Source organism: Dermacentor andersoni, chromosome 9 (assembly GCF_023375885.2).
Source record: "Dermacentor andersoni chromosome 9, qqDerAnde1_hic_scaffold, whole genome shotgun sequence".
Lineage (NCBI taxonomy): Eukaryota > Metazoa > Arthropoda > Arachnida > Ixodida > Ixodidae > Dermacentor > Dermacentor andersoni.
Genome location: NC_092822.1, coordinates 31285736 through 31311838, shown reverse-complemented (window position 1 = coordinate 31311838; position 26103 = coordinate 31285736). Strand labels below are relative to the sequence as shown.

The window sequence follows — 26103 nt, the reverse complement described above, 5'->3', positions numbered from 1 at the left end:
ATTACTTTTTCGAGTGGAGATTTTCTACGAAAAACAAACTTGCGCACAAAACATCGGCGATAATTCTCAATGTAAGCGATTAGCCGAACACCTCTACAAAGCCATTCAGTTTATTACAGGATTGACGTGCTTGAAGACGCATATATAGTTGCAGTCAGGACATTGCGGTAGCGTTTGCTGTTTTATTCCGTTATTCCGTAGAGAAGAGAGCCGTTAGCCGGCGTATGTATGGCCGTGTGGTTGAAGTGCCTATAAATATAGGTCGATTCGCCCTATCTGTGTTGTCTCCAGCAACGCGAGCACCGGCATGGGAAGCGACCTGTATAGTTTTTGGCAATGCTCTCTCCCGACAGCGCGCGCATCTCAAATAACTACGTACATTGGCGTTTGAGCCATGAATGCACCTCGCCACCAAACACCAACCACCAGCCACCCATCACCAGCCGCCGATCACCAGTCACCAGCCCCCATTTACCGACAGCCCAGCCGCCGACAACTATAGCGGGCGAAAGAGCCAAAGGAAGCTATTCGCATCAAAAAAAAAAAAAATTTTTCTCCGATATTAGGCGATTCCATGGAACCCGGTACAAAAGCTTTAGCACATGTGCAGATAACTTCATCTTCGTCGAAGCTGCTCGACACACCAAAGTCAAGAGAGAGACAGAGAATGATGCATAGAAAGGCAGGGAGGTTAAGCAGAGGTAGTTTCGGTTGGCTACTCTGCCCGGGGGAAAGCTTGAGGGGAATGAAAAGAGAAAGAGAGTGGAAGGGGGGATAGACGGAAAGATAAGAGGAGCTCGAACAAACAGCTTACACTACATAGCGGTAGTGTACTCCGATACTGACTATGATCGACCAAACGCAGGATGCGCAGACTTTTGTTTGTAAGTAATCTCTGTCTGTCACCGGCATGCACAGCAACAAGATTGGCTGGCATTGTCTCTTAAGAACATTTCTAGCGTAGGACATTTTTGTGAACCGTCCCCGGTATTAGAAACATGAAGCCCCACAAAGCAAAAAATATTATATATATATATATATATATATATATATATATATATATATATATATATATATATATAATGTAAAATTTATAGAAATCCCACTGGCTCAACTTCTGCCTTGATTTTTGTACCATGAGTGTCCTTTCTTTCTATTCCCTATGAATCACCACCAAAACTTTACATCATCTGTTCAAACCCGGTCATAATGCTTTGATAAAGATATTGGCTACACGTACATACTCCATAAAGTCCACCTATAATTTCTGGTACGCTGAGTTAGGCACCTCAAAACTTAAGGTTTAACGTTTTATTACCCATTCACAGTTCCCACCGAGGAAAATTAGGAGGGCTGGTTTAGCTTTATATTGGGCCATGCAGAGTGCATTTGTACAAAAACAAAGAACGATGTGTTAGCAGTGTATTCAAAAAGGCTGGTTTGTCCATCGTTGGAAACAAGAAAACAGAAACAGCGCGACAGATGACAGAGCGCTGCTGTCCTGTGCTCTTTGCTCGCTCGTCCTGTGTCGCGCTGTTTCTGTTTTATTCCAACGGCGCGTTATTCGAGTTGTAACCTAATAAGTACAGTAATTATTTATTAGCGACTTTTCAGTTGAATTATACACAACTGTAAACTGAAAAGCCCTGCTGTAGGCTATGCGTTAAGATTACTGTGCTTAAATGAGAATTCTGAGGTTTCAAAACAGAGTAGCATTACAGGGAACTAGCGAAAGAAAGTTGAGGCAATAATCCTTAGTAGCATTTTTGATGCGCTGGAGCGAGCTTTAGACGTAAACAGTTAAGCAAACCGATTACTAAATATTGAATTACTATGCTACTTTTTTTTTACTCAAACAGCACCTTACCTTGTTTTTTCTTTTTTGGAGGAATGCGTTCTCCACGCCCGGAAATAAATTAGAAAAAGTTCTTGTAATTTCCCAGTTGTGGAACCTTGTTTTGTCTTGGTAGGGTTACATGCCCTCTGCGCGTTCATTCAAGAGGTTATATTTCAAGCCCTCCTTGAGCTACGAAACTAACTTCACTATGGGCAGATTGCAAACGAATGAACATGGATACAAACAAATGAACAAATAACATGAGAGAGAGTTAATGGGCATAGCGGGCAGAAAATAGCCGTTGCTAGGCGACCTGTTCTTGACAAATCCTCCCTTTCTAAACAAAGGGAGATCATGGTGTGCGCTAGACCGTCTCGCCTCGCATTACTTGGCTGCTGCCTTTTCCCCCTTGCGAATGCAAACAACGCGAACGAACGTTGGCCCAATAATGACGCACTCTGTGGGCTTCGCGAAGAGGCATTGGATTTCGCGAAAACCAATTCGCTTTATTGTGTTGCAGTTCAGGCGGAGCCATTTTGCTCTACTAATGGTTGTTTCGTTTTGACTGCTCGGATTACTGTACACAATGAGTGTGACACTATACAGGCTCAACATACTGTACCCAGGGAAGATGAAATTCGGAATTACGCTTCTTTTGCCATGCTTTGATGTCCTTACACCTCAACTCCCGTTGATTCAAACTTCCAGATGACAAAGCCGATGCCCCATGCGATACGCTAATTTAACCAGACGAAACCCGGGCACCCTCTCGCACAGAGAAATATTAGAATAACTTGATCGCCTGTATTTCTGGCCATGTGCAGTACACTTGTAACACCACATAATATGTGATTCAAGTAAAATGTTAATTAGTAGAATAAATAACTAAATAATTATTGCTTTTCTGAGCTGTAGCGAACAGGAGATTTCCTAAAGCGTGTCAGAGAAGTTTCTACTGGCATGGCGGTCATTGCACCGCTTAAGTCATCCTTACGTAAGGTATCAAACTCAGCTTACGAAAAATGATACTAGGGCATCTTGTGTTTAATGTATGAAAACAATAACACGCTAATACACTGATGAAATACAAGGTGAAGTTCTTTTCTTTTCTTTTTATTTTACAATGCAGGAAAAGCAACAAGCTTTTGCTACATGACACTGCTTAGACGCAATTTATCTAGCTGGCGCTGCGAAAGTTCTTTGCGATAATGGGGCTGTTTGGTATTTAACCAAATTATTATGAATAACATTTGTGATGATAGCATAGGCACGGTCAGCGTTGGCACTTCTCCGAAATTCTGATAAATGACATCGCGCATTCACTCCCGCTTACGTGAACCCAACAGGTGCGGGTCGAGTCAAAAATCGGGCACAGACACTCGACGTCGAGTCAGAAGTCGGGCACAGACACTCGACATCGTTTATATGAGCTCGTACCTGACGGGTCGAGACTTGCGACAGCGTGCGTTGACACCAGTGTTAAGACGACTCATTTGATTAGGTGGTGCTGGCAGCGAAGAACCGGCCCGATCCGTCCCCGTTTACGTGTGTGCTGCAGATGCAGCTAGTGACTGGCTAGTGACTACGTAACGTCACTAGCTGCGCTCATCACGACCGGCTAGTATTTACATGAAGATGACCGGCAAATCTCCTCCCGACAAAGCGTACTCGACCCCGTTTTTTGCCCGGGTTTATGTAAGCACCCCGATTGTCTGCTTAACTGCTTTTCGGGGGTGACTTCTATTTCGAACCGATTTGTCGCCCCGTAAGAATGGAAATACCCGCCGTAGTTGCTCAGTGGCTATGTTTTTGGGCTGCTGCGCACGAGGTCGCGGGATCGAATCCCGGCCACGGCGGCCGCATTTCGATGTGGGCGAAATGCGAAAACACCCGTGGAATTAGTTTTAGGTGAACCTTAAAGAACCCCAGGTGGTCGAAATTTCCGGAGCCCTCCACTACGGCGTGCCTCATAATCAGAAAGTGGTTTTGGCACGTAAAACCCCATAATTTAATTTAATAATGGAAATCAAAGAAAACACCAACTAACTTTGAAACGCAAATGATTTCTTCAAATCATGTCGCACCAAATTACGCTGGGTATCGCCGTCACAGATAACCAGACCCGCTAAACTAGCAGTTTTTTCGTACGCGTTTAATAGGTTCATTGGCCTTCTGCAGCGCTTCTATTATATTCGTTGCGAGCTCTAGAGGTGAAAGCCATCAAAAGCTATGCCGGACTTGTGGCTTTTTTATTTTTTCAAGCATCACGTTCGTTGCTCGTGCTACAGATGAAATTTGTCAGTAGAAAAGCTCAGCAACGAAACCCGGTTCCAATATATACTACGCATATTTCACTATAAGCGGCAAAGTGACTCAAACACAACGTGCAATGCGGGAGATGGAAATTCAAGACGGTGAGCAAAACGTGAACAAGGTGAATGCATGAGCCAACGTTTCGACAAGTGGACTTGTCTTCTTCAAGGCGAGGAAAGCGTACGTCGCCTTGAAGAAGACAAGTCCACTTGTCGAAACGTTGGCTCCTGCATTCACCTTGTTCACGTTTTGCTCATCAAACACAACGTGTCCCTTGACCCGATGCAGCTGTAAACACAAAGTGCCGGCCTAGGCGTCAACTGCATAACGATGAATTCACAGAACGAACGCACCAAGCTTGAAAGACTTGAGCATATCGATGACATTATGCAGGCCTGCTCTCTGCTTATTCTGGTTGATTGTTCACGTCGCTCTTTTCACATGACTCAGGGACCACAAGGGAAGGACTCCTCTCCACTACGCAGTCACCAACGGCTTCACTCACACCATGGAACAGCTACTGGCAGTGCATTCACACCTGCTCGATCAGACCGACCGCGATGGGGTGAGTTCAGACACTTGTCGCGCGGCGTTGAAGCCGTTGCGTAAGTTTACGTGGTCTGTTTACTCATGTGACTGAATCTGTCACCCGACTGAGCAGCGAGTCGCCGGACACATAGTGCACAAAATGAACACTGGACTACACAAGAAGTTCGTGAACACCACGCGTCGAGCGCACGCCGCATGAGAACAAAGAAAAAGTACTGAATTCCGCTTGCGAAAGTACGCTCACGCTTTCGCACAAGCAGAACCGTCTGGAAGTTTTGCAGTGTGTATATTACTTGACGTAAACGCATACAAGCTTTTCTCAGACGCTATACGTATTACTCGTCGGCCACCACTCGACGTTTTATGCACAGCGACGCATGAAACGTATTTTGCTCAAGACAGACGCTTGCTATGCATTTCCACCCGCACTTATATGCATTCCTTGGGCGTCAGAGCAATCCGCAGTTTACTCACGTTCCTATCAAGCTGCAAAAGAAAGGCGAAAATAAAAATGAAATGTCAAACGTATGTCTGGCGGCTCAACTGCGTGGTTTTCTTCGGTGAAAGAAAGTCTCGGTTGAAAATATTAAAGCCTCGTTCACATTCCGAGAACCCCTTCAACTGCCCACTGTGGCCAAGAACCGTGGAGGCAATGTTTCAACAAACACCACCGAATAACATTGCTCATCGTTAAAGCTGCTTTTTTGGTGCCTAGAGCGTGCAGTCGCGCGACAATTTTGCGTGTATTTGCGGGCTTCTTTCACGCTCAGAAAACACTTTTATGCCGCACGTATCGAGCAAGAGAAAGCGGTATGGGACCGTATGGGACCGAGCAAGTGTGAGTTTTTCACGTTGCTCTACAATTTTCTCATGAGCACTTTTCATCTAATTATAATATTTGAGCAGCTGTAGAGTGGACTACCGCACATGCAAGGCACACAAGGCTGCACAGCCTAAACCCGTCACTTCAACTCAGACCTCCGGCCGGTCTGCAGCGATGCGAAGCGCCTCTTCTGTGTCGGTTGTGGCTTGGAGTTTCCTTCACGAATGCCTACTCAGCACTACTTAGAATGACTGATAGTCCTACGTGTGATGTTTGCGGATGCGAGGAGAACGTTGAACACTTATCGTGCCATTGTCCTCAATTTCAAACACAAAGACAATCTTTGTCCAACGCATTCAGGAAATTCGACGATCGTACTCTGATTGAACAGACATTACTAGAGTACCGTCCCCACCGATCATCGGCTCAGAAGGCAGTGAAGGCACTTTTGTGCTTTCTGAGAACATCTGGTTTGCGAGAGCGGCTTTAACTCAAGTACTGTCCGTACCCGCATCAACACCTTCCCTCTCCCTTCTCTCTCTTCCCATTGTCCCTTCCCCCAGCGTAGGGTAGCCAACCAGACCCTTGACTGGTTAACATCCCTGCCTTACTATATTGCTCTCTCTCTCTCTCTTGAGTAATCATTTAATATTAATTATGCGATTAGGCGGAATGCAAAAAATGAACTAAGCATCTTGAAGCCATGGTAAACAACATTACCTTGGTTCTGTCAAGCTACGCGGCATTTGCATATCTTTAAATCTTGGTGGATGATAGTTGGGACATCCTGTATGTGATTGCATTTACTGGCTCAGGCGGTTGATCGACTAGGTCATCGCAAGATGCATTAGCTTAAATGGACATCGAAAAAAAGTTCCTCTCAAAGCTGCACTTTATTCAGGTCTAAAATCTTTGCACCATTTTCCTAAATTGTAGCTTTCCGGATCGTACAGCGGCAAATGCTGTATCACTCGACCACGCTTAGGCAAGACACTGAAGAAACTACATAGTTAACGCACACAGTAACCTCCAATCGTACAGCTGCGCGGATGCTTAGGAGCAAGCCAGGACCTTATCGACACACCGGACGAATGAATGACAAATAGCACGCGCCCTAAATGTGCGCGTGCGTAAAAGCAAAAATAAAACGAAACTTGCTTGATAATAAAATCATGAGCCATTCCACTCTGTGAAGGCGGATGACCAGCGAAGCTGTTTAGCACGCGACACAGAGGCGACACAGAATTTTGAACACAGGTGCGAATAATTTATTGTCGTGATCGGTGGTCATCGCGAAGAAAGATACGCACACACATTTATTGCCGTTCGCCTGGACGACGGGACCGCCGCCCCGATGACCCGGAGGAAACTAGACCCGAGTGACGTTTCGGCAGGACCGCCACCACGAGAAAAGGAAGGGAAGGAAACTAGATACACAAGCGCTTGGAACGCCGACAAAGAGAGGGCGGTGCGAACGTAGACATGGCCGACACGGGTCGGCCTTTTGGGCTAAGATCCGATCGTAATGTCACCCTTGTCCCTGGGACTTCTTTGGGTTGTGGCAAGGGTAATGCAAGGGCATGTTAGAGGTCCTGGAGCCCACTATCAGCACTCCACAGGGGTATGTGCCATTGCGCTTGTACCCTTTCCGCACTATCTTAGGGATCGGCCCACAGTTTTTGCACGTGCCCACGAAAAAAATCAGCCCAAGCACTCCATACAGATGGTTAACCATCGAAGCTGAAACGTGCGGCCCCGGTGTTTATCACTGGGTTAATGCCGACTGTTCATTAAGGTCTCTCTCAATTACTGGTTACGTCTTTACGTTTATTAATGAGGTTACACACACGTTCGGCTGCTACGGAGAGAACGACGTCAGTGAACGTACGCCCGCAGTCCGCCGCTGTCGCTTGCGTTCGATGTCTCGAGTTTTCTCGGTGGCGTGGTTAGCAGTAACCGCCCGGCATTTCCGCTTGCGAGTCTTCAAAATTAAATTGCTTCAAAATTAAACCTGTCCGTCATGTTAGACAATGAATGGCTCATGCCCCCTTAAGCAATGGCTCATACCCCCGTAAACGCGTTCTCCTCAACACGACGACAGAAGAGAAGTGAAATTCTACACTGGAATGACGAGCGGCAACGGAGCCAGTAATTTGTGGAAGACGTCGACGCTCGAGCCATTGTCGATGACGACAGTTTTAGCGAAGTCCGACAACGACGGCACAGGGTGTGCATAAACAGCTCCGATGTAATATTCACGCTTCGCTGTAAAATATAGGTCGTCAGAACCTCCATACGAGTCAACTAGCTTTCCTGTTACATCACAAGGAAAGAGTTACGGGTTGTCGCGCTTTGTCACGCGACCACCGTGCGAGTTCACTTATGATCGTAAACAAACGTAGATGCCACACCTAGGCGCCAGGGCACGAGCTCAGTCACAAAATTCTCGCACTTCACTCGCTCAACGGGTTGACGCCAGCACGCCATACGCAGGCGGCGTAAAATGGGGTCTAACGCCAGAGGTTAGGAAAGCAGCTGGAAAGAGTGCGATAAAAGAAATGACCGTTTGACTGTTGAGCAACGTTTTCTTTTTTTTTTTTTTTTTTTTTTTTTTTTTTACGAAAACAATGGAGATCGCCAGGGGGCGCCGAGAAGTGCGGACGCGCAAACATCGGCTCCCATTTCCTCAAATGTTTTCGGTGGTACAGTCCGCGAAAACGCTTGAACATTGTGCATCATTCGACGCAGTTTGTTGCGGGGATCAAGCCGATACCGGATTTATATCGGTAGGTGCTTTTCTCGGACATTTAAACGACCTTGAACTTTTCGCGACGCCGGGCGGCTCTAACCCTAACGGGTTAACGCTGGTGAGGAGTACGGGCTAGGCCTTGGCCTAACTCCGGCTGGTGGGGCATCATGCCCGAAGTTGAGATGGTGGAGGGGGTAGAAATCACCCCCGAAGAAGCAAGGTGCCCCGGCTGGACGACGGCAATGGGCAAGACTAAGAAGGCTAGGCAAGAAACTTCCAAGTCGACGCCGAGCCCGGTAAAGCAGAGAGGCGGCAGGGGCGGCCGCCGCACGGCAGCCCCGCGGAACGCGCTGAAGAAGCTGGCCGCAGCCTCAAGGCTCCCGAGACTGCCACGGGACCATATTCGAGTCATCGTTAGGCCAAGGGGTGGCCTCGACGTGAAGAAGATCAGCACTATTAGGGTGGCACAAGCGCTGGCTATGGCGGCGGCGCTTTCACCCGACGAGGTTGGCGAAGACATCGTCTGCCCAAATAATGCGCAAAACATCTACGTCGTCTCAACACCAGAAGAAAGGAACGCGCGTGCTTACGCGATGGTTCGACAGATCCACCTGCGCGAAGGGGTCTTTGAAGTGGCAGCGTACATGGCCGCCTCGGACAATACATGCAAGGGTGTTGTCAGGGGAGTCGACATCGAGTTCAATGACGCTCAGCTCCGCGCAATGATCGTACACCAGCGGAACCCCACCGCGTTGGAGGTGCGTCGCATCAAGACCACCACCACGGTTATCGTCCTATTCGACGGACTGAGGGTGCCGAACTTTGTCATGTGCGGAGCGGGCATGCTGCCCTGCTCACTATACAGAAGGCAAGTTGATGTGTGCTACGGTTGTGGGGAACTGGGCCACAGGGCCGATGTATGTCCGACCCCGAGTGTGAAGAAGTGCAGGGGATGCGGAGCCGCGTCCCCCACTGAAGACCACCAGTGTGAGGCGAAATGCGGCATATGCGGAGGCCCTCACCCAACAGCTGATCGTAAGTGCGAGCAACGCTTCCAAACGCCGTATGTCGTCAGGCAGAGACGCCGAAGGCGCCGGCGTAAGAAAACTGGCGACGCCAAGAAGGGCGCCAACGCGGCACGTGAGGTGAGCCAGGCACTGACGCCAGCGCTACGGAAGAGGAGTTCTTCGAGGGGGCGTTCCCGCTCGCGCAGTCTTTCCCGCTCTAGAACGCGCTCCCGCTCACGTGGGCGCTCCGTGCAACGAGGGCGCTCTCAATCTAGGGGCCGCTCCAAGTCCAAGGTGCGCATCGCAGGAGGTCCCACCTGGGCCGACAAAGTGAAACAGACGAAGCAGACGGGCCGGACGCAACACGCCGCCGCACAGGAGAGCGAGCGGGCGCACGATCCCAGGATCGCGCAGTTGATGAGCGAAAACGCCAGTCTCAAGGAGGAAATTCAGAGAATGAAGGCCGACTTTGAGGCCTTCCGAAACGCCAGCGCCGTCCAAGCGGCCGCGGCAAGACAAACGTCTACGGAAGAAGGGGCCACAGCAAGGGCGGTCAAGCGCAGAGCCACCTCCTCCCAGGGTACGGTTGAGGATGTGAGCACGGCGGAGGCTGCCATGCAGAGGTCCCTGGACCGCATGCAAAAATCCTTTGCCGAGCTGGTACAGAGTAACCAGACCCTTCTACTCAGAGTGCAACTGCTTGAGAACGAGCTTGCCAAGCGATGTGACCTACACTACGGCGAAGCCGCCAGGCCGGAGGCGGTGTCCAGTGAAATGCTACAGGACAGCCAGCAGTCGTGGGCTGACGAGCAAGATGGCACCCCAGCCCACATCCGGTCCAACATGCCCAAACATGGCAAGACCGGATAGTAAGCTCATCGTGTGGCAGTGGAACTGCGCCAGCTTCCGGAGGCGCAGGCCTCAACTGGTGCAGTTCATCAAGGCCCGGGAGCCGCAAGAGAGGCCCCACGTCATTTTGCTACAGGAAACAGGAATGGAAACTATTTCCCTCCAGGGATACCGAGCTGTCTCCTCGTTAGCGGAGAACGGGCTCGGCATCGCTATACTTATTGCAAAGAAGTGCGCCTTCCAGGAGCACGATCTCCGTCTTGGCAACACCAAACTGGAAGCGTTGCTTGTCGAGATCATACCCAACAGTTGGCTGAAGAACAGCGTCTACGTTACCAATGTGTACTGCTCTCCTGGGGACAACCGGCAGACCTTCTACAGCCTAACAACCAAGGCATCGTCCAAGGCGAGGGAGACGCCGCTTGTTATGGCTGGAGATTTCAACGCGCCGCACGAAGCCTGGGGCTATGTGAGAAGCATTCCCAAAGGCTGCAGACTCCTGCAGGCAGCGACTGACAGCTTCCTGGAACTGATAACCGACCCCCATTACCCCACGCGCATGGGAAACTCGGTCTCGAGAGACACCACCCCAGACCTGGCCTTCGTCAAGAACGCGCCGGGAGCGGAGTGGCACAACTTACAAGAGAACCTGGGCAGTGACCACTACATCGTGGAAATCTCCCTACCGGTCAGCGCGGCCCCGCAGAGGGCTTTCGAAATAGTCGACTGGGACGCCTTCCGAAAGAGAAGGAAGGACGACCACGAGAAATACGAGTCGTTTGCGGACCTCGTAGCGCAGCTCAAGAAGGACGTAGCTGCGGTCACCAGGACCGTTGAAACGGACCTCAAGGTCGACCGCATGGATGCTCGATTGGCGCACCTGCTCGAAGCCAAGAATTCCCTCACGGCTAGATGGAAGACGCAGAAGCTGAATCGCAACCTTCGGAGGAGGATCGCGGCCCTCAACCGCGATATCGAATCGCACTGCAAAGAGCTCGGCCAGCAGCAATGGAACGAAGTTTGCGCGTCGGTCGACGGCCAGATGCGTGCGGGAGGCAAGTGGAACCTCCTCAAGCAGTTATTGGACGACACGCAGTCCAAGAGAAACCACACTCTCGCCATCGATAGGCTGGTCCACAAGCTGAATAGCGAAGGCGCATCTAAGAACGAAGTGATGGACGAAGTCGCACGTCGCTACCTCCCCATCGGGCAGTCCGGACCAGAAGATTACCCGGCCTATGGCGGCAAGGTGGACGAGGAGCTCGACTCCCCCTTCTCCGTCTCGGAGGTCAGAGCGGCCCTTCAAGGCCTCAACGGAAGATCGGCGCCCGGGCCGGATGGAATCTCGAACAGACTCCTTCGAAATCTGGACGACGGCTCGATCGAACTGCTCACTAAAGAAATCAACGATGTCTGGGAGGCCGGCATCGTACCGGATGCCTGGAAGGAAGCCACGGTGATCCTAATTCCGAAGCCGGGCAAGACACCAGCCATAGACAGTCTGCGACCCATTTCGCTCACGTCTTGCGTGGGCAAGGTGGCGGAGCATGTCATCCACAACAGAATATCGAGACATGTCGAGGAACGACACCTCCTCCCGCCGAATATGGTCGGCTTCAGACCCTCGCTGTCCACTCAAGAGGTCATGCTGCTGATCAAGAGGCAGATAGTCGACGTGGTCACGAGAGACGTCCGAGGCATCTTGGCGCTGGACATCGCCAAGGCCTTCGACACGGTCAAACACAAGCACCTCCTCGACTCTGTGACGAGACTGAACCTTGGCGAACGCTTTCACGCGTACGTGAGCTCTTTCCTAAGAGATCGCAAGGCCACGATCAAGCTGGGCCAGATCAAGTCGGACGGATACGCGCTGGGAGCCTGCGGCACGCCGCAGGGTGCGGTGTTATCTCCACTGCTCTTCAACATCGCCATGAGAGATTTGTCAGTCCGACTCGACCGAATCGGGACCGCCAATCTCAATCACGCTCTCTACGCGGACGACATCACCGTCTGGTGCGGCGGTGGGTCGGACGCAGCGGTGGAGCGGGCCCTGCAAGAGGCCTTGCACGTCACGGAAGAATTCCTCGAGGGCACGGGACTGGTCCTCTCGCCGACCAAGTCGGAACTCTTGCTGTATCGGCCCGACAGAAAAGGCCGTAAGTTCGACACGACGCTGGACCAAGTACCGATCGAACTCAGAACGAAGACGGGTCAGCGCATCCAGAGGGTGGATTCTCTCAGGGTGCTGGGACTGGTCCTCAATGCAAAGGGCAGCAACGCGCAAACGATCGCGCGCCTGAGCGCGAAGACGGAGAACATGCTCAGACTCGTTTCGCGAGTGACGAGCAGGAAGGGGGGCATCAGCGAAGCCAACCTCCTAAGGATCTACCACGCCTTCCTCATGAGCCATATCAACTACGTGGCTTCTGCGCTAAGCTGGTCGCGGTCGGAGGAGAACAAGATCGACGCACTCATGAGGAAGAGCATTAAACGAGTCCTCGGCATCCCCATGACGACCAGCACGGAGAAGTTGATGCAACTCGGGGTCCACAACACCCTGAGCGAAGTCGTCGAAGCGCAGAAAACGGCACAGATCGTTCGCCTCTCTACCACCAAGGCCGGCCGCCGAATACTCGAGATGGCGGGTCTGGCAGCCATGGCTGAGGAGTCGTTCGCCGTCCCGCTTTGCCAGAGTGAAAGGGAAACCTTTCGAGTCTCCCCCTTCCCGAGGAATGTTCATCCACAACACAACGAGGCCCGGCGCGCAGCCAGAGCCCGAGCACTCATCAAGACTGCCCTGCAAACCCCAGAGCTCGCGTCCTTTGTCGACGCGGCGCGGTATCCCGGATCAAACTCGTACGTGGCCACGGTGGTTGACCCCCAGGGCAAGATCCTGAATGCGGCGTCTATACAACGCTCGACGGCGTCCGTCGCAGAGCAAGTCGCAGTGGCGCTGGCTCTGTGCGAACCCGGGCGCACACATATCTTCACGGACTCCAGGTCGGCGGCGATGGCCTTTCTCGCCGGCTCTGTCTCGGCCGAGGCTGCGGCAGTGCTGAGGACCCGCAAGACAGGCACGGCCCGTCATGTCATCACTTGGTTCCCGGCTCACATGGGCCGGAACGTCTCCCCCGGCTCCATCAACCCGAATGAGCTGGCCCACGACCAGGCGCGAGGTCTCATCAACCGCGCCGGTCCGAGGGGCCCGGCTTTGCAGGGGATCGACCGAACCACGGACCCGCTGTTAACTTTCCACGAAATAACTGCTCACTACCAGCTGGGACGCAGGCAGTTTCCGGCTCCTCACCCGAAGCTAGGCAGACCCCAGGCCTCGGTGCTGAGAATGCTGCAGACGGGCTCCTTTCCGTCTCGCTCAAGGCTGAGCCACTACACTCCGGGTGTGGATCCCCACTGCCCAGACTGCGGCGAGGAACGATCCACTTTGAACCACATGCTGTGGGAATGTTCTGTGTTGCGCCACTCGCCTTTCAACAGGCAAGAAGATTGGGATGAAGCCGTCAAGAGCGACAACCTTCACGTCCAACTTCGGGCTGTCCAAAGGGCCTGCGCCAGGGCTGAAGATCACGGTCTTCCGCCCCCGGCGCGGGTGCGGCCCGCGACTACGACAACGTAGTCCCTTAGGACCAATTAAAGTTTCTTGTCTGTCTGTCTGTCTGTCTACGAAAACAATAAAGTGGCGTCGGCTGCCTAAAACGTAACGCAACATACATCTCTCTGTGCCCTCCACTACCGGCGAAAAAAAATTTACAAACACAGCCCAGCAAACGATACAGAATTCATGGCTCGCAAAGTTTCGTCGCTGGAGAGACCTGAAATGGATGCGGAAAGAAAAGAAAACGAAAACACAAACTCGGAAGCTGCGACGAATGGCGTTTAACCCGAACGTGCCAACGCGTCGTCCGCACAGCTATAGTGAGACGGCAGTGAGTGCGACGCGTTCGTGTTCAGTCGCCCGAAGATTTGAATTCATTTGCGCGTCCTCGCACCAGAGGATGTCGGCGACCGCGCTCGTAAGGGTTGCCGCAGCACGAGCCGTAGTCAAAGATGGCACCGCCGAGTGCGCGAGCTGTTTGTCGCACAAACGACGGTGTGCGAAAGATTTTTTTTTTCGTCGCCGTGAGCTCACATGGCGTCGCGCGTTTTTTGACTCGGACGAATGCGTCTCCAATTGTCGTCGCTGACGTCTGTCGCAACGCAGTTAAACACATCCGGGTTCTCGCTGGTGTAGCGTAAGCGCCTATGCCGGAGGACCAGCGCAGTTGACGAATAGTGTCCATATGTGGGCCTTGCGCGTCAGTGCCAATTAACGACCCGCGAGACATTAGAGTGTGTGCCTCAGTGACAGGTGGCTAAACGTTTCGTTTCGTCAACGCGTGTGTGGCTTGCGACGCGTGGAGGAAGCAGGCAACGAGGAAGGTGGCAGGCCTGCCCACGTGAACTACCAATGTTATTTTGAAGCGAAGCTCTTTTCTTTTTTGTCTGTTTATGTCGACTTTTTTTCCGCCGCCGCTGGGGCCAGGGAATGCGTAAAGCCAACGCCGCGACGAGACGGATAAATAACAGCCTTGCTACTATTAGTGTGGTTGCTTGGGCTAGTTGGTAATTGATGATAAAAATGACGTACAGCGCGAAGGAGAAGGACTGCGAGAGACGACATACACTGCGCTGACTTCCAACAGTATTTTATTGCGTTGCCACATGAAGTGTACACATACAAAAGGGGGCATGCACAGAAAATGAGAGGCAGTCACAAGGGGTGTTCTAACAGCAAGTCACTGTACTAAGAACATGGTCACCTGAAAAAAAAAAAATACTATTTCTACCTGTTGAGATATATGACTTCCCTAGGGGTCAGCGTGATAGAGGAGGCACTAACGCACACACTACCCAGTTTTCTGATGAAAACTGCCCAGTGTATGTCGTCTTTCGCAGTCCTTGTCCTTCGCGGCGTACGTCGTTTTTATCTTGCTACTATTATTCGCTTGTAACTTGCGTACATGGGAGGATTGCGGGAGGAGAAAAAGGCGTTGTCAGAAAGCATACTTGGCTTGGGGCCTCTTCAATAAAGGAAACGCTACTACTAGACATGCTAAAGTTGCGGATAAACTGAAGAAATAAACAGAGAAAGCAAGAGAGAGAGAGAGAGAGAGAAAGACAATTTATTGTATGGTACGGTACGTCTCTGCTTTTTCTGAAAAAATAAACACCGTGCAAGTTTGCGTGGTAACAGATATGCTGCCTAAGGTGACGCCCGGATTAATTCGTTCCAACCCGAGACCCTTCGCGGAAACTAAGAATACTTGTAAGTGCCAGTTCTAGCAAACTGAGGTATGAGAGAGTTAGCCTGATGGTGGGCTTTGTGGGATCTGTTTAGTAATGGTGACGCATACGGTGATCGAGCTGCGGCAAATTCGTGGTTAAGAAGCCCTGAAAGGAAGTGAATTCCGGACTATTTCCGACGCGTTTTAAGAAGCGGAGTGTCATTGGCTTTCATTGTTTCCGAGGGAGAGTCAGATCGTGAGAATTTCTTATCCGGGCTGCTTTCCTCCGTATTTCTTGAGGCACCTCATATTTAGTTGAGCATATGGGTCCCATACTGTACAGGTGTAATCTAATTTGGGGCTGATTAACGAATAATGGCATAGTAGTTTAACATTGCTTGGAATGGTTTTAAGTTTATGTTTTAGGAAGCAGAGCTTTCCAAAGACAGATGAGCAAATATTATTACCATGAATGTTCCCGGATAAGTTAGTTGTTAATGAAACACCTAAGAATCACCTGGATCGTGGTCGGAGTTTGAAGGGGCAAGAGAAAGACTTCTTATAAGCTTGTAGACAGAAGTATTCGCAAAGTTTGCGCGTCCAGCGAGCTTCCAAGTACAGCATAACTGCAACTGCAACCGAGAATAAAGTGCTGAGCAACCCGAAATGCGTTACGCGTAATTATCAGACGAAATCGCATACACCTGGGTAAGTTGCGGTTATGTCAAGAAATCACCAAAACCTCGTTATTTCAAATATTACCCAATATATAGAAACTGTAGGCTCAACCTATACTTCAAGCCATGACTAATATTATACCTAATACACAATGACCCTTCTGAAGTGATTGCTATATGAACAAAAATGTCAACCGAACTTAACACTAAAAGGATTAGAGCGCTTACATTGCAAAACATGCCGAAGGAGTTACAGAAATCTTCGACTATTGGGTAAGTCGCAAGAAATTACAAAAGCAGCACACTAATTGGATTCCATGGTGAACTTTACGGAAAAAATAAAATAGTTGCCCCTTAAAAAGAAAGCTAAGTCAACATATAGCAGGATGGAAATATCGAACACATTGCGCCGCATCTGTTGCCAACTTTTGAAGTCTGTGAATTCAATAAGGCTAGCGCTAGACGTTAGCAAATTATTGCAATGCTCGCAAAACTTTTTTACTAAGAACGAAGCGAATCCTTCGCATAAACTGCCTCCCCAAACAAGGAAAGCCTGTTCGCTAAAACTTTTCAACTTATAATTCAATCGTCCTCCAAGCCGATGTTGACAGTGAAAGTTGCTTAATGAGATCAGAGAGGTTTAATTAGGCACGGTAATGAGACCGAAGTTTAATTAAGGAGTACGGGTCGCGGCAATGTAACAGCCTCAAGAATGCACGCTGTGTCCCGGTGATATTATTCTCTGTCGCAGCAAAAATAACAGTCTCGCTGACCTTCAGTTGTTCTGCAGTATCGCTTACGTCTGCTAAGTGTTTATTTCTGTGTATGGGGCATGCTTTGGATAACCAAGAATTCGATGTCGTTAGGACCCTGGTTCGTCCGCCTTCTCATTTTGTACGCTTCTATAGCGATAGCAATTATACGGATACTACAAAGGAATTTTCACCGTCATTGTGGCGTTCCGCATATATTATATATATGTATACTATGTATACTATACGTCATTCCATTCCCTATATACGCATCATACTGCTTCAATATTCAATCTAGACTGAAGTTTCTCCTACCAAGTCTTACGTTCTTGACTAAATTTTTCCTCTAAACGTTGAGAATAACAGCCCCAAAACGAATGTCTGAAACATATCATCCACGGCACATGCCTGTTATTTTATATCGTTTCGCACTTATACATATTAAGAGGTCAAAACAATATCAGTGTTCAAACCTGGTTTGCTTGCTTGTTAAATTTTGGCTGATGAAAGGGGATGGGAAAACCGCACCAAGGTAGCACAAATGGTAAGAGCATCGCACGCGTAATGCGAAGACGCGGGTTCAAATCCCATCTGCGGCCAGTTGTCTTTTCATCCACTTTCATTTTCATTTCATTATCATTTCTTTATTTCAAACAAGAACTACAGGTAACTTCCGCTACGCCGTACTTCGTGTCATTGTTTCTTGGCTTCGTAAGAGTTGACTGATGGAAATCGCGCCCCTCGGTTTCCTTTTTCTCATACACACACACAAACACACACACACACACACACACACACACATATATATATATATATATATATATATATATATATGTGTGTGTGTGTGTGTGTGTGTGTGTGTGTGTGTGCGCAGACAGACAGACACATACGATACACACGTTACAAAAGCAAGTAACATTCATCAGCGGAACACTAATATGGTTCGTCACGGAAATTCTCCTACCAAACCAAGCATGCTTCGCATTACGTAGGCGCCAATCGTAGCTGAGCCTGCTTTTAATTTTCTTCTTTCTCGTAGTTTCACGCCTTTTCTCGCCTTCCACGCAGAACACAGCCTTGCACCTGGCCGCCATGCACAACAAGGCGAACACGGCGTCCCTTCTGCTGAGCCTCAACTGCAAGATTTCGCACAACGAGCAGGACTTCACGCCTATAGACTACGCGCTGCACTACAAGCACAGCGAGGTGACCATGGTCATGGTAACGCATCCGTCCAGGTGGGTCTTTTTGTTTTTTATCTAATAGGAGACAGCACTGCTTGCTCGAATGTGCTGTAGCGCGTTGAGCACTTTGAAAACTGACCATCCTGCAATGCCTGCCTCGCCACTAGTCGCAGTAGAATGTGCCAACGGCGTTGTTGGAATCCTCCAGGGCGGCAGACTTGTACAGGTGGCTGTCGTTCTGGCTAACGCGAACTTGCGTCGACTGCTGTTCGCGTGTGGACGTGCGCGGTGTCTTTGTCCTATATGACAAAACCTGGAGTAGCAAAGTGAATTTCATGTTTTGGTTTGCTTGCCCGCTTCTCTTCTTTCTTCCTTTTCTCTCTGTGTCTGCTTATCCCCGTCAGTGACGGTAGAGTTGATCTACGATAAAATATGCCCCAAACCTGGACTTGAGTTTCGACTAACACCGTCTTGGTGGCGTCGGCATCCACGACGTGTTAGCTTCCAGCGGGATTCGTTTACAATTTCGTGCAGTTGGTTTTCGAGAATAGTATTATTATTACGCTTTCGTGAAAAGGGCGAGAATTATTGCAAACTTCTGTCATGTACATTGTATATCTGATACAACTTTGGGTGCAAAAAGGATATACCATTATGTATAGGAACGTCTGCTGAAGTTAATGTGCTTCTGACGACCTCGCAGCATGTGCAAAGTAACGTAAATCGTCAATCGCCAGTCACACACGGTGCACAACCATCTCCTTTACGCAACATGATCATTTTAACAAGTTCTTTAGACACCCTGCTACAGACCTTGTGGCAATAGGTTCCACCCCTAAATGTTCTTTACGCTGTGCATGACACAAGAAACCAGCCAATTTTTCACTTCTACAAAAATAGGGGGAAGGGGGCGGAGTTGTAGTCGGTCAGTAGTACGTGCGTGTAACTCTAAACGTGATATTCAATGTTGTGCTCGGCTCTCCTTCCTTTACAGGAGTGAAGAAGTGATGAGCTGTCGAACAAAGCGGTACACGTGCCTCGTCGAAGGACTTACGGCAGTCATGCCAGAAGTCATGATGGTGAGCAGCTTAAAGGTGTTATCAAGCCACCAAGATCAGAACAGCAAGCTATCAAGCCTGCAGCCTACCAGCCAATTAGATTTACAATTAGCAACTGACGAGCAGTCCCTGAAGAGTATCGAATGCTTTAGAATAAGACAGGCCATCATACGTTCACATATTTTTTTTAAAATCACGTTTTCTTTTGTTCAGCACTCTTACCATCTGGTCGAAACAAGCACTTCGCCTTGTTCAGCTGTAGAGGAGACGAAGAATCTTAGCTGGTTAATAACCACACAATGCGGACGAAACACTGTCTGCGTGCTAGATAATATCCCCAGGATTTCGAGAACCCACAGGTCACCCCTTCTTTCAGTGGCGACCGCGCACCCAGTCGAAAGTGAATAGCGAACGGAAGAAAAAAAAAGGTTGATGTCTGACTAACGAAGTTAGGTACCAAAGATGAATCGCGCTTATACATACTAGACACCCACTGAGATATTCTTGCGAAATTTTTGTTTAGATTCTTATAAACTGTTTTGTAAAACATCCAAATGTCCTGGGAATCTGCGTGCTTGTGGCACGCTACTCTAGCTTCACGGGGATGTTCCCGCGGGTGTATATTGTGTATAAGCGTTAGCTAAATTTTATAGCTAATTTTATTCATGAGACGCGCTTTTTTGTTTTTGTTCCGTTTCCCATTCCATTACGGTGGGGGTCGCTGCCACACTGCAGGGGATGGCCCTTTTAGGAACTAGTCTCGTATATCACCCATCCCTGGCTATGAACTTTTTATTAGGTGGCTCTGACTAACTGCATTGTGTCCTAAGAAAGACAGCACATGATGAATTGACTCAGCCACTGCGGCTGCTTCAACATAGCTCATCTTTGTAGCTTGCTAGCTTACGGATGTTATGCACAATTAGCTGTTCCGTGTACTTATCGTCGAGACAGTCAAAATAGTTTCCTGAAGGGAACCCGCGGCACTCAACAAATACGGCAGAAACAATCCTCGATGATCAAAGTCAATGAAAAGCATTCCCCCTTCTGCACGTGGCGCACTGCCAAAACGAACTCGTGCCCTCCCGAGCAGGCGCTCGCTTGAGAATCACTACATGTGCTAGCAGCGACAAGCTAACGATGTGCGATTGGAACCACAGGCGATCGCAGACACTGCACTTCGGGCTACACTTCGAGCTAAACAAAGGGTTTTTTAAAGCAGGCGCCTGCGCCCCTCAAGTTCCGGTCCTGCAATCGGCGCCGCTTGGTCTCAATCGCCTTTTCAGCAGTGCTTTCGCTTTGCCTGCTGCTATTCATCGGCCGCACGCATTTCGTGAGGCCGTCGCTTCGCCTCCTGCCTCGCCGCTTCGTTACGCATCGCATACCTCTGTTGTCCCTGCACTGCCTTTGCACTCTTACGCTGCTCTAACGCTTGACGCTTTTGAGGGCGCGCTGTTGTAGCTGCAAGCAGAGGCCCATGCGCAACGTAGCGCAGCTAGCGCAACCAAGTCACGTTTATTTGTGGCGTGCACACCCGCACCGACGAGTTGACAAGGACGCGTCAACCCACCAGCAGCGCGCTATCGGCTGCCTGAGAGTGCGCGCTTCGAACACTTCAAATATTTACAAATACAACTGTCAACGGGAAAGAGAAAAACATTTACCGGCAGTGACCATGTATGTGAACACTGCAAACTTTTTTTTCCATTTAGTGGTGCATGAGGACTAGTGCTTCGCACGCCAATAGTGGCCAGCGAGTGGGCGCATGAGTCGCGCGCACATTGGCGACAAACTCCGTGACCTTGGGTAGCCTCGCGTTTGACCTTACTTTCGACTAGGCAAAGAATTGACTCACGTTAAATAACAGACAAAAATGTTTTGCAGTATAATCGCGGCTTCCAAAGTCCTTCATTAACCTGGCTGTTTCAAACATTGCAGGCTGTTTTGGACCGGGGGATAACGAAATCCAAGTACAGCCATGATTCCACTTCCTATTATGCAAGTGCAAATCTTTTCTTCTCACTTCGTCGCTTATATGCTTCATTGTTTGCAGCAAGCGCCGCAACATAAACTGGCGTTTTCTTGTAGGTAAAACATAGCTTTCAAGCCCTTCAGAATACGGAAGGCGTTGGCGACATCGTACCTGAAACCGATCAACCACTACCTGTGATGAATGTAAGTGAAGGCGTAGTCGTGTTCGAATGGTTTTGTCTAAACGTCTTCGCGTTGTTCGCTTTCTATCCGACTAGATTATGGTGAGATATGGGCGCGAAGAACTTCTGTCTCATCCCCTCTGTGTCAAGTATTTAGAGACAAAATGGTAAGTATCCGTGCAAGGAAACTGCCGTAATCACCAAGATATTTCACGACTCTGAAATCTTTTTCTAGCTGAACATGCCAAATATACATAACAACCGCTCCTACTGGTTGACGAACTGCTACATCGCTATCTTAAGCAATCTACTGAACGACTGACAACAGTTAGAAACATTCCACAACTCGCATGCACATTTTGCTTTTAATGCCGTTAAAATGGAGAATTTCCTTTCTGTTTTCAAGTTCACAATTATACTCGCCCTCCCGTACCAAAGGTAACATTGCCTGTAAAGCGTGCTTTACGCATTATAACCTTGTCAAGCAACAAAGCCAAGTTTTGCATAATGGCAATCTTATTCTCGTTAAGAATTACAGTTTCCGCAGGAATCCTCAATATTTTCCATTTCTACTCCATGAACGCCATCAACACACCCATATCCCAAGAGCAAGTGTGGTTTAACCTAAATATTGATACAGTATTTAAAAAAAAATGCACTAACATACACGCTCGCTCTCGCCAGTAATTTTTTATTGCCTTTCAGGAACTCGTACGGAATGTATTTTCATATTTTAAACCTCGCCGTATATACCGTGTTCTTGGCTTTCTTGACGACGAACGCCGTGCAGCTCATGGGTGAAACAACAGACAGGGAGAATTTCACGCAAGTCACGTCAAAGGAGCTCGCCACCGCATTCGCCCATCCTTCCACTGTAAGCACCATTACTGAGACGAAAGCCTAATTATATGCCCCGTGAAACGAAAAGTCCGGCGTTCGTCCGGCGTTAACACCTGATGGTATAAAAACCCACGTGACCTAGTAATGACGTCACGTTCCCGGCGCTGGACCTGCTGCGGGTGGCAGTGCGAAATTCCACGGTTAACTACCACGGCGTCGGATGAACGCCATGGCCCATACCGAAAAAACGACCTCGTACACTCCCAAAACTGGACTTCGGTGGATTAAACTGTATTACGGTGAATTAAAAGGAATTATCGTGGATTTGAATGGATTAAGCTGGATTAGAATGGATTGAAGTGAGATAGGGTGGAATAATGTGGATTAGGGCGGGTTAAGATGAATTCAGTTGGATTACGGTGGATTGTGGTAGATTACGGTTTGTACAAATTAGAGGAAGATGGATTACGGTGGATTAAGGTAGAGCTTTAAATGCAAGGTGATAACTTAGAAAAGTCATCATGCATGCTTTAGCATTCAAATCACGTAAGTTTCCCTAGGGACTGTGAATTTTTGTATATGTCGTCACTAAACCTTAAATAAAGGAGCATGCAATATAATGGACTTGCAGTATTAGGAATGTAAGTCTCGTACACTCAACAGCTGAACGTTAATTACGCAGAATTACTCATAATTCCTGCTGAAACACGGTGTCTTCAATATAGCTTACGCTTGGAAAACAAACTAAATATTCTAGTAGTTCTAATTCCGAAAGTCGGCAGAGGTATTTTTGCCATATGACTGTAAATGTACGAAGCAACGCCCTTCCCAAGCTTCCCTAACCCAACTCTTTTCTGCACATTAATACACTGACTAATTGCGCACTGAAGAAACCAAATTTCCACTATTTCCAACTTTATTCGTAACCTCTTAAGCGTCAAGTTCGCAACTGAAACAACTTTATTAAAATGGCACAATTAACTTGTTCTAAGCAACTATCACCCAGGAACGGCATGCCCAACTAACTCTGGTTCCTTAATAATGTTCTTTCAGTTGCTAATAGCGCTGTCTTTTCGTTCTCTTCTGACTGCGTTCTGGTTAACTCATAAGAAAAAACAGTGAATGCTCCTATCCTGCTTTTTATACAACCAGGTGGATATTTCTTTTTTTTTTGGGTATAAGAGGCATTATTTTAAGCACGCGCCCAACTTTCCATACGAAGATCCATGGCGACTAGTGCTAAAACGCGACGTCAACACGTTAAAGAGCGTTCTTAAACGTGTTCATTTGACTCTTACTAGACTTGTCTGCAATGCAGATTCCGACTGTTACTAATGGGATTTCATTTCGCACAACATCCAGGCCACCATGGTCGCCTTGACGTCTGTGATTGTCCTGGCATTTGTTGGGCTGAACATTGTTAAGGAGTTTTACCAGATGTATCAACAGGTAAGTGTTATTTTTCTGCCCGTCGAAGTGACCGTTACTTTCGACGAATACGGTGCACTTAGGAAGGAATGGTCTTTGGTGCATACTCTCGAGAATCCTACCAAACCAATCATAACTTTTCGCTTCCGTTGCTCAAGACACTTCGATGAAGCATTTCGAATCGTGTGACTTTACAAAAGACACACGGAGGCAAAAGAAAGGGATAAATAATCTCAGGAATAGGACTAAGTACTATAATATAGTAATATAGCTGCAAGGTAATATAGCTGCACTATTTTGCTGTATATTTACATTTATAGATAGCCGCGTATGCAATCGGGTATTGAGTGATGTTGCATGCGATATGCATGTACATCAGGAAACTTCGCAATGTCTATAAAATTATATGGTGTCACTTTCACAACACCCCCTTCAACCGGTCGGCCACCCCGAATGTTCGTTAGTAAGATGCGAAAACGGAAGCGATAATTTTGAAGTCTCGGATTTGATATGTAAGCGGCAGTAGGAAGATGTCTACACGTAAAGCAGCATGTGTGCACACATTAAGAGAACATTGGTACGAATAAGTTGTTTTAGTGCAGAGCGTCCCAACCCAATACTTAGCACAATTGTTCTATTTTCGGTTTTTGTATATATACATGTACATATATATGGCCTGCTACAAGTACTCACTAACAAAAATACAACGTAGTCCGAGAAAAATATGACATTGTTTACTTCATATGGAAAACAATAAAATAGAAGGTTCAAGTTCCTATGAACATGCACAAGTAGCAACTGGCCAGAACACGAAGACATTGAAAAGGATTCATGCATTCTGTTCAAAATAATGGAATATCACTGCAAGTATTTTGCGAGCTATAACTGCCGCTCAGAAAAAGTTTGGCAGCATGTTACACTTCTGTAACACGTGAAAGCGAGATCCTGCTGGGGGCACACGCGGTAGGGTATTAGGTATAACGTATGGAGCTTTAGGTCGACGACGTCAACGGCACATGCGAGCACCTAAGGCACTACCTAAAGGCCCTTCCGTTCGTTCTTTCGTTCTTTCCTTCGTTCTTTCTTTCGTTACTTGTTTCGGTCATTATGTATTTCCTTTGTTTTTTCTTTCTTTCGTTTTTCTTCATTCATATTCAGCCATTGCACCTTTGCTTGCTTACGCGCGTATGAACCATTCCTGAGGGTGATATTCTTGCATCACTGAACTTTTGCATCACTGGACTAGACGCCAATTTTTCGGGTATTATCCATCGCGACGGGCCACTTAGGGCTTTCCCCTTAATAGACACAGAGTCGTTAACAATGCCTACATCCACATTCTTCTTTCTATAATAAAAAAAATCAAGATTAATACTTACAGAACAATGTTAGTTCACGAGAATTTTGAGTGATTGTCATTCTGTGATCAGTATTTGGATAAATATCTATTTCTGCCCTAACTTCATCTGTTTTCATGTTCATTTTCAGCGAGCCAAGTACTTCTTGGACATTATGAACGTCTTGGAGTGGACACTCTACATTTCCGGTGGTCTGATGGCTGCCGGCCACCTATCGACGATGGTGGTTGATCGAAGCAACCAGTACATCATGGCGGCTTTGGCCGTGTTCTTAGCGTGGTTCAACTATCTGCTCTACCTACAAAGGTGAGACGGCTTCCGCTAGGCATTTTTTTGTTCTTGGAAAGCGACAGTATCTTACAATCGAGCTGTCGTTCAAAACTCAAAACAAAACCAGTGCGAATTACTGCAGGATATGTGTGTGTAATTAGAAAATGACGACCTTGTTATTCGATAACGTGCTTAGCCGACGTTAAACTGACCCTGTACAGAAACGTAAGGTAAGCCTAGGCAACCTTTTTCAAATTGCGAAGATGCCGGTGCTATCGTAAGTTGAGTGTGACAACACACCTATCACGCATGAACTAAAGGCGGGTTATGATATTCCCTTGAAGTTTATGCACTCTTCTGTGGCGTCAGATAAATTATCAGTGCCTGCACGGTTCGAGTGAATTGCATAACAATAAAAAGAAAATATAATTGAATCGCATTAAAAAGCGATTCGAGAGCCAACCTCAAATTCTCTTTTTTTTCTTGTTCTTGTTTACTTTGGTCTGCACGAAACAATTACGGATGCGGGAAGTCAGACCTGCTACATTGGACCGATGTTACCAATTATGTAATTTGTACGCTAAAGTCTATATTTAGAACTTATACTGAAGCTTCTTTTCCCGCCGAATAAATGCAAATTGAAGCTATAAAAAGGGTACTCTATCAGTCACAACTAATTCAGCGATGTACAAACGTTATAAACAGGTACAAGGTGCCTCAGAAAGGCTGGCCATCGTTTCATAAGAAAACCTATCTTCGTCAGAGCTTTCTCTCTGATGAATATAGGTCCTCCTATCGAAAAGTTGAACAGCCTTTCTGAGGCACCTTATCCCTGTTTATAACAGTTATATCACGTGTGCTACTCCATCTATCAGCCCTCCTTTTTGTATTTTGGATTACTTCAGCCAGTCACATTAGTATCTGTTTAACATAATTGTCATGTTACATGTTTTCCTCTAAAGTAATTCACAGGC

General features: G+C 48.0%; 1 protein-coding gene across 1 annotated transcript in view; it reads left to right on the top strand.

Moving 5' to 3' along the window:
* TrpA1 (Transient receptor potential cation channel A1) overlaps window positions 1-26103 on the top strand; it is a 150961-nt gene that overhangs the window by 101942 nt on the left and 22916 nt on the right. Inside the window, exons 11-19 of the mRNA XM_050175210.3 lie at window positions 4601-4715; window positions 17907-18076; window positions 19017-19101; window positions 21019-21078; window positions 21169-21255; window positions 21330-21400; window positions 21939-22107; window positions 23436-23522; window positions 24990-25165. Of these exons, the coding sequence (XP_050031167.1) occupies window positions 4601-4715; window positions 17907-18076; window positions 19017-19101; window positions 21019-21078; window positions 21169-21255; window positions 21330-21400; window positions 21939-22107; window positions 23436-23522; window positions 24990-25165 (1020 nt within the window). The remainder of the gene's footprint in view (window positions 1-4600; window positions 4716-17906; window positions 18077-19016; window positions 19102-21018; window positions 21079-21168; window positions 21256-21329; window positions 21401-21938; window positions 22108-23435; window positions 23523-24989; window positions 25166-26103) is intronic.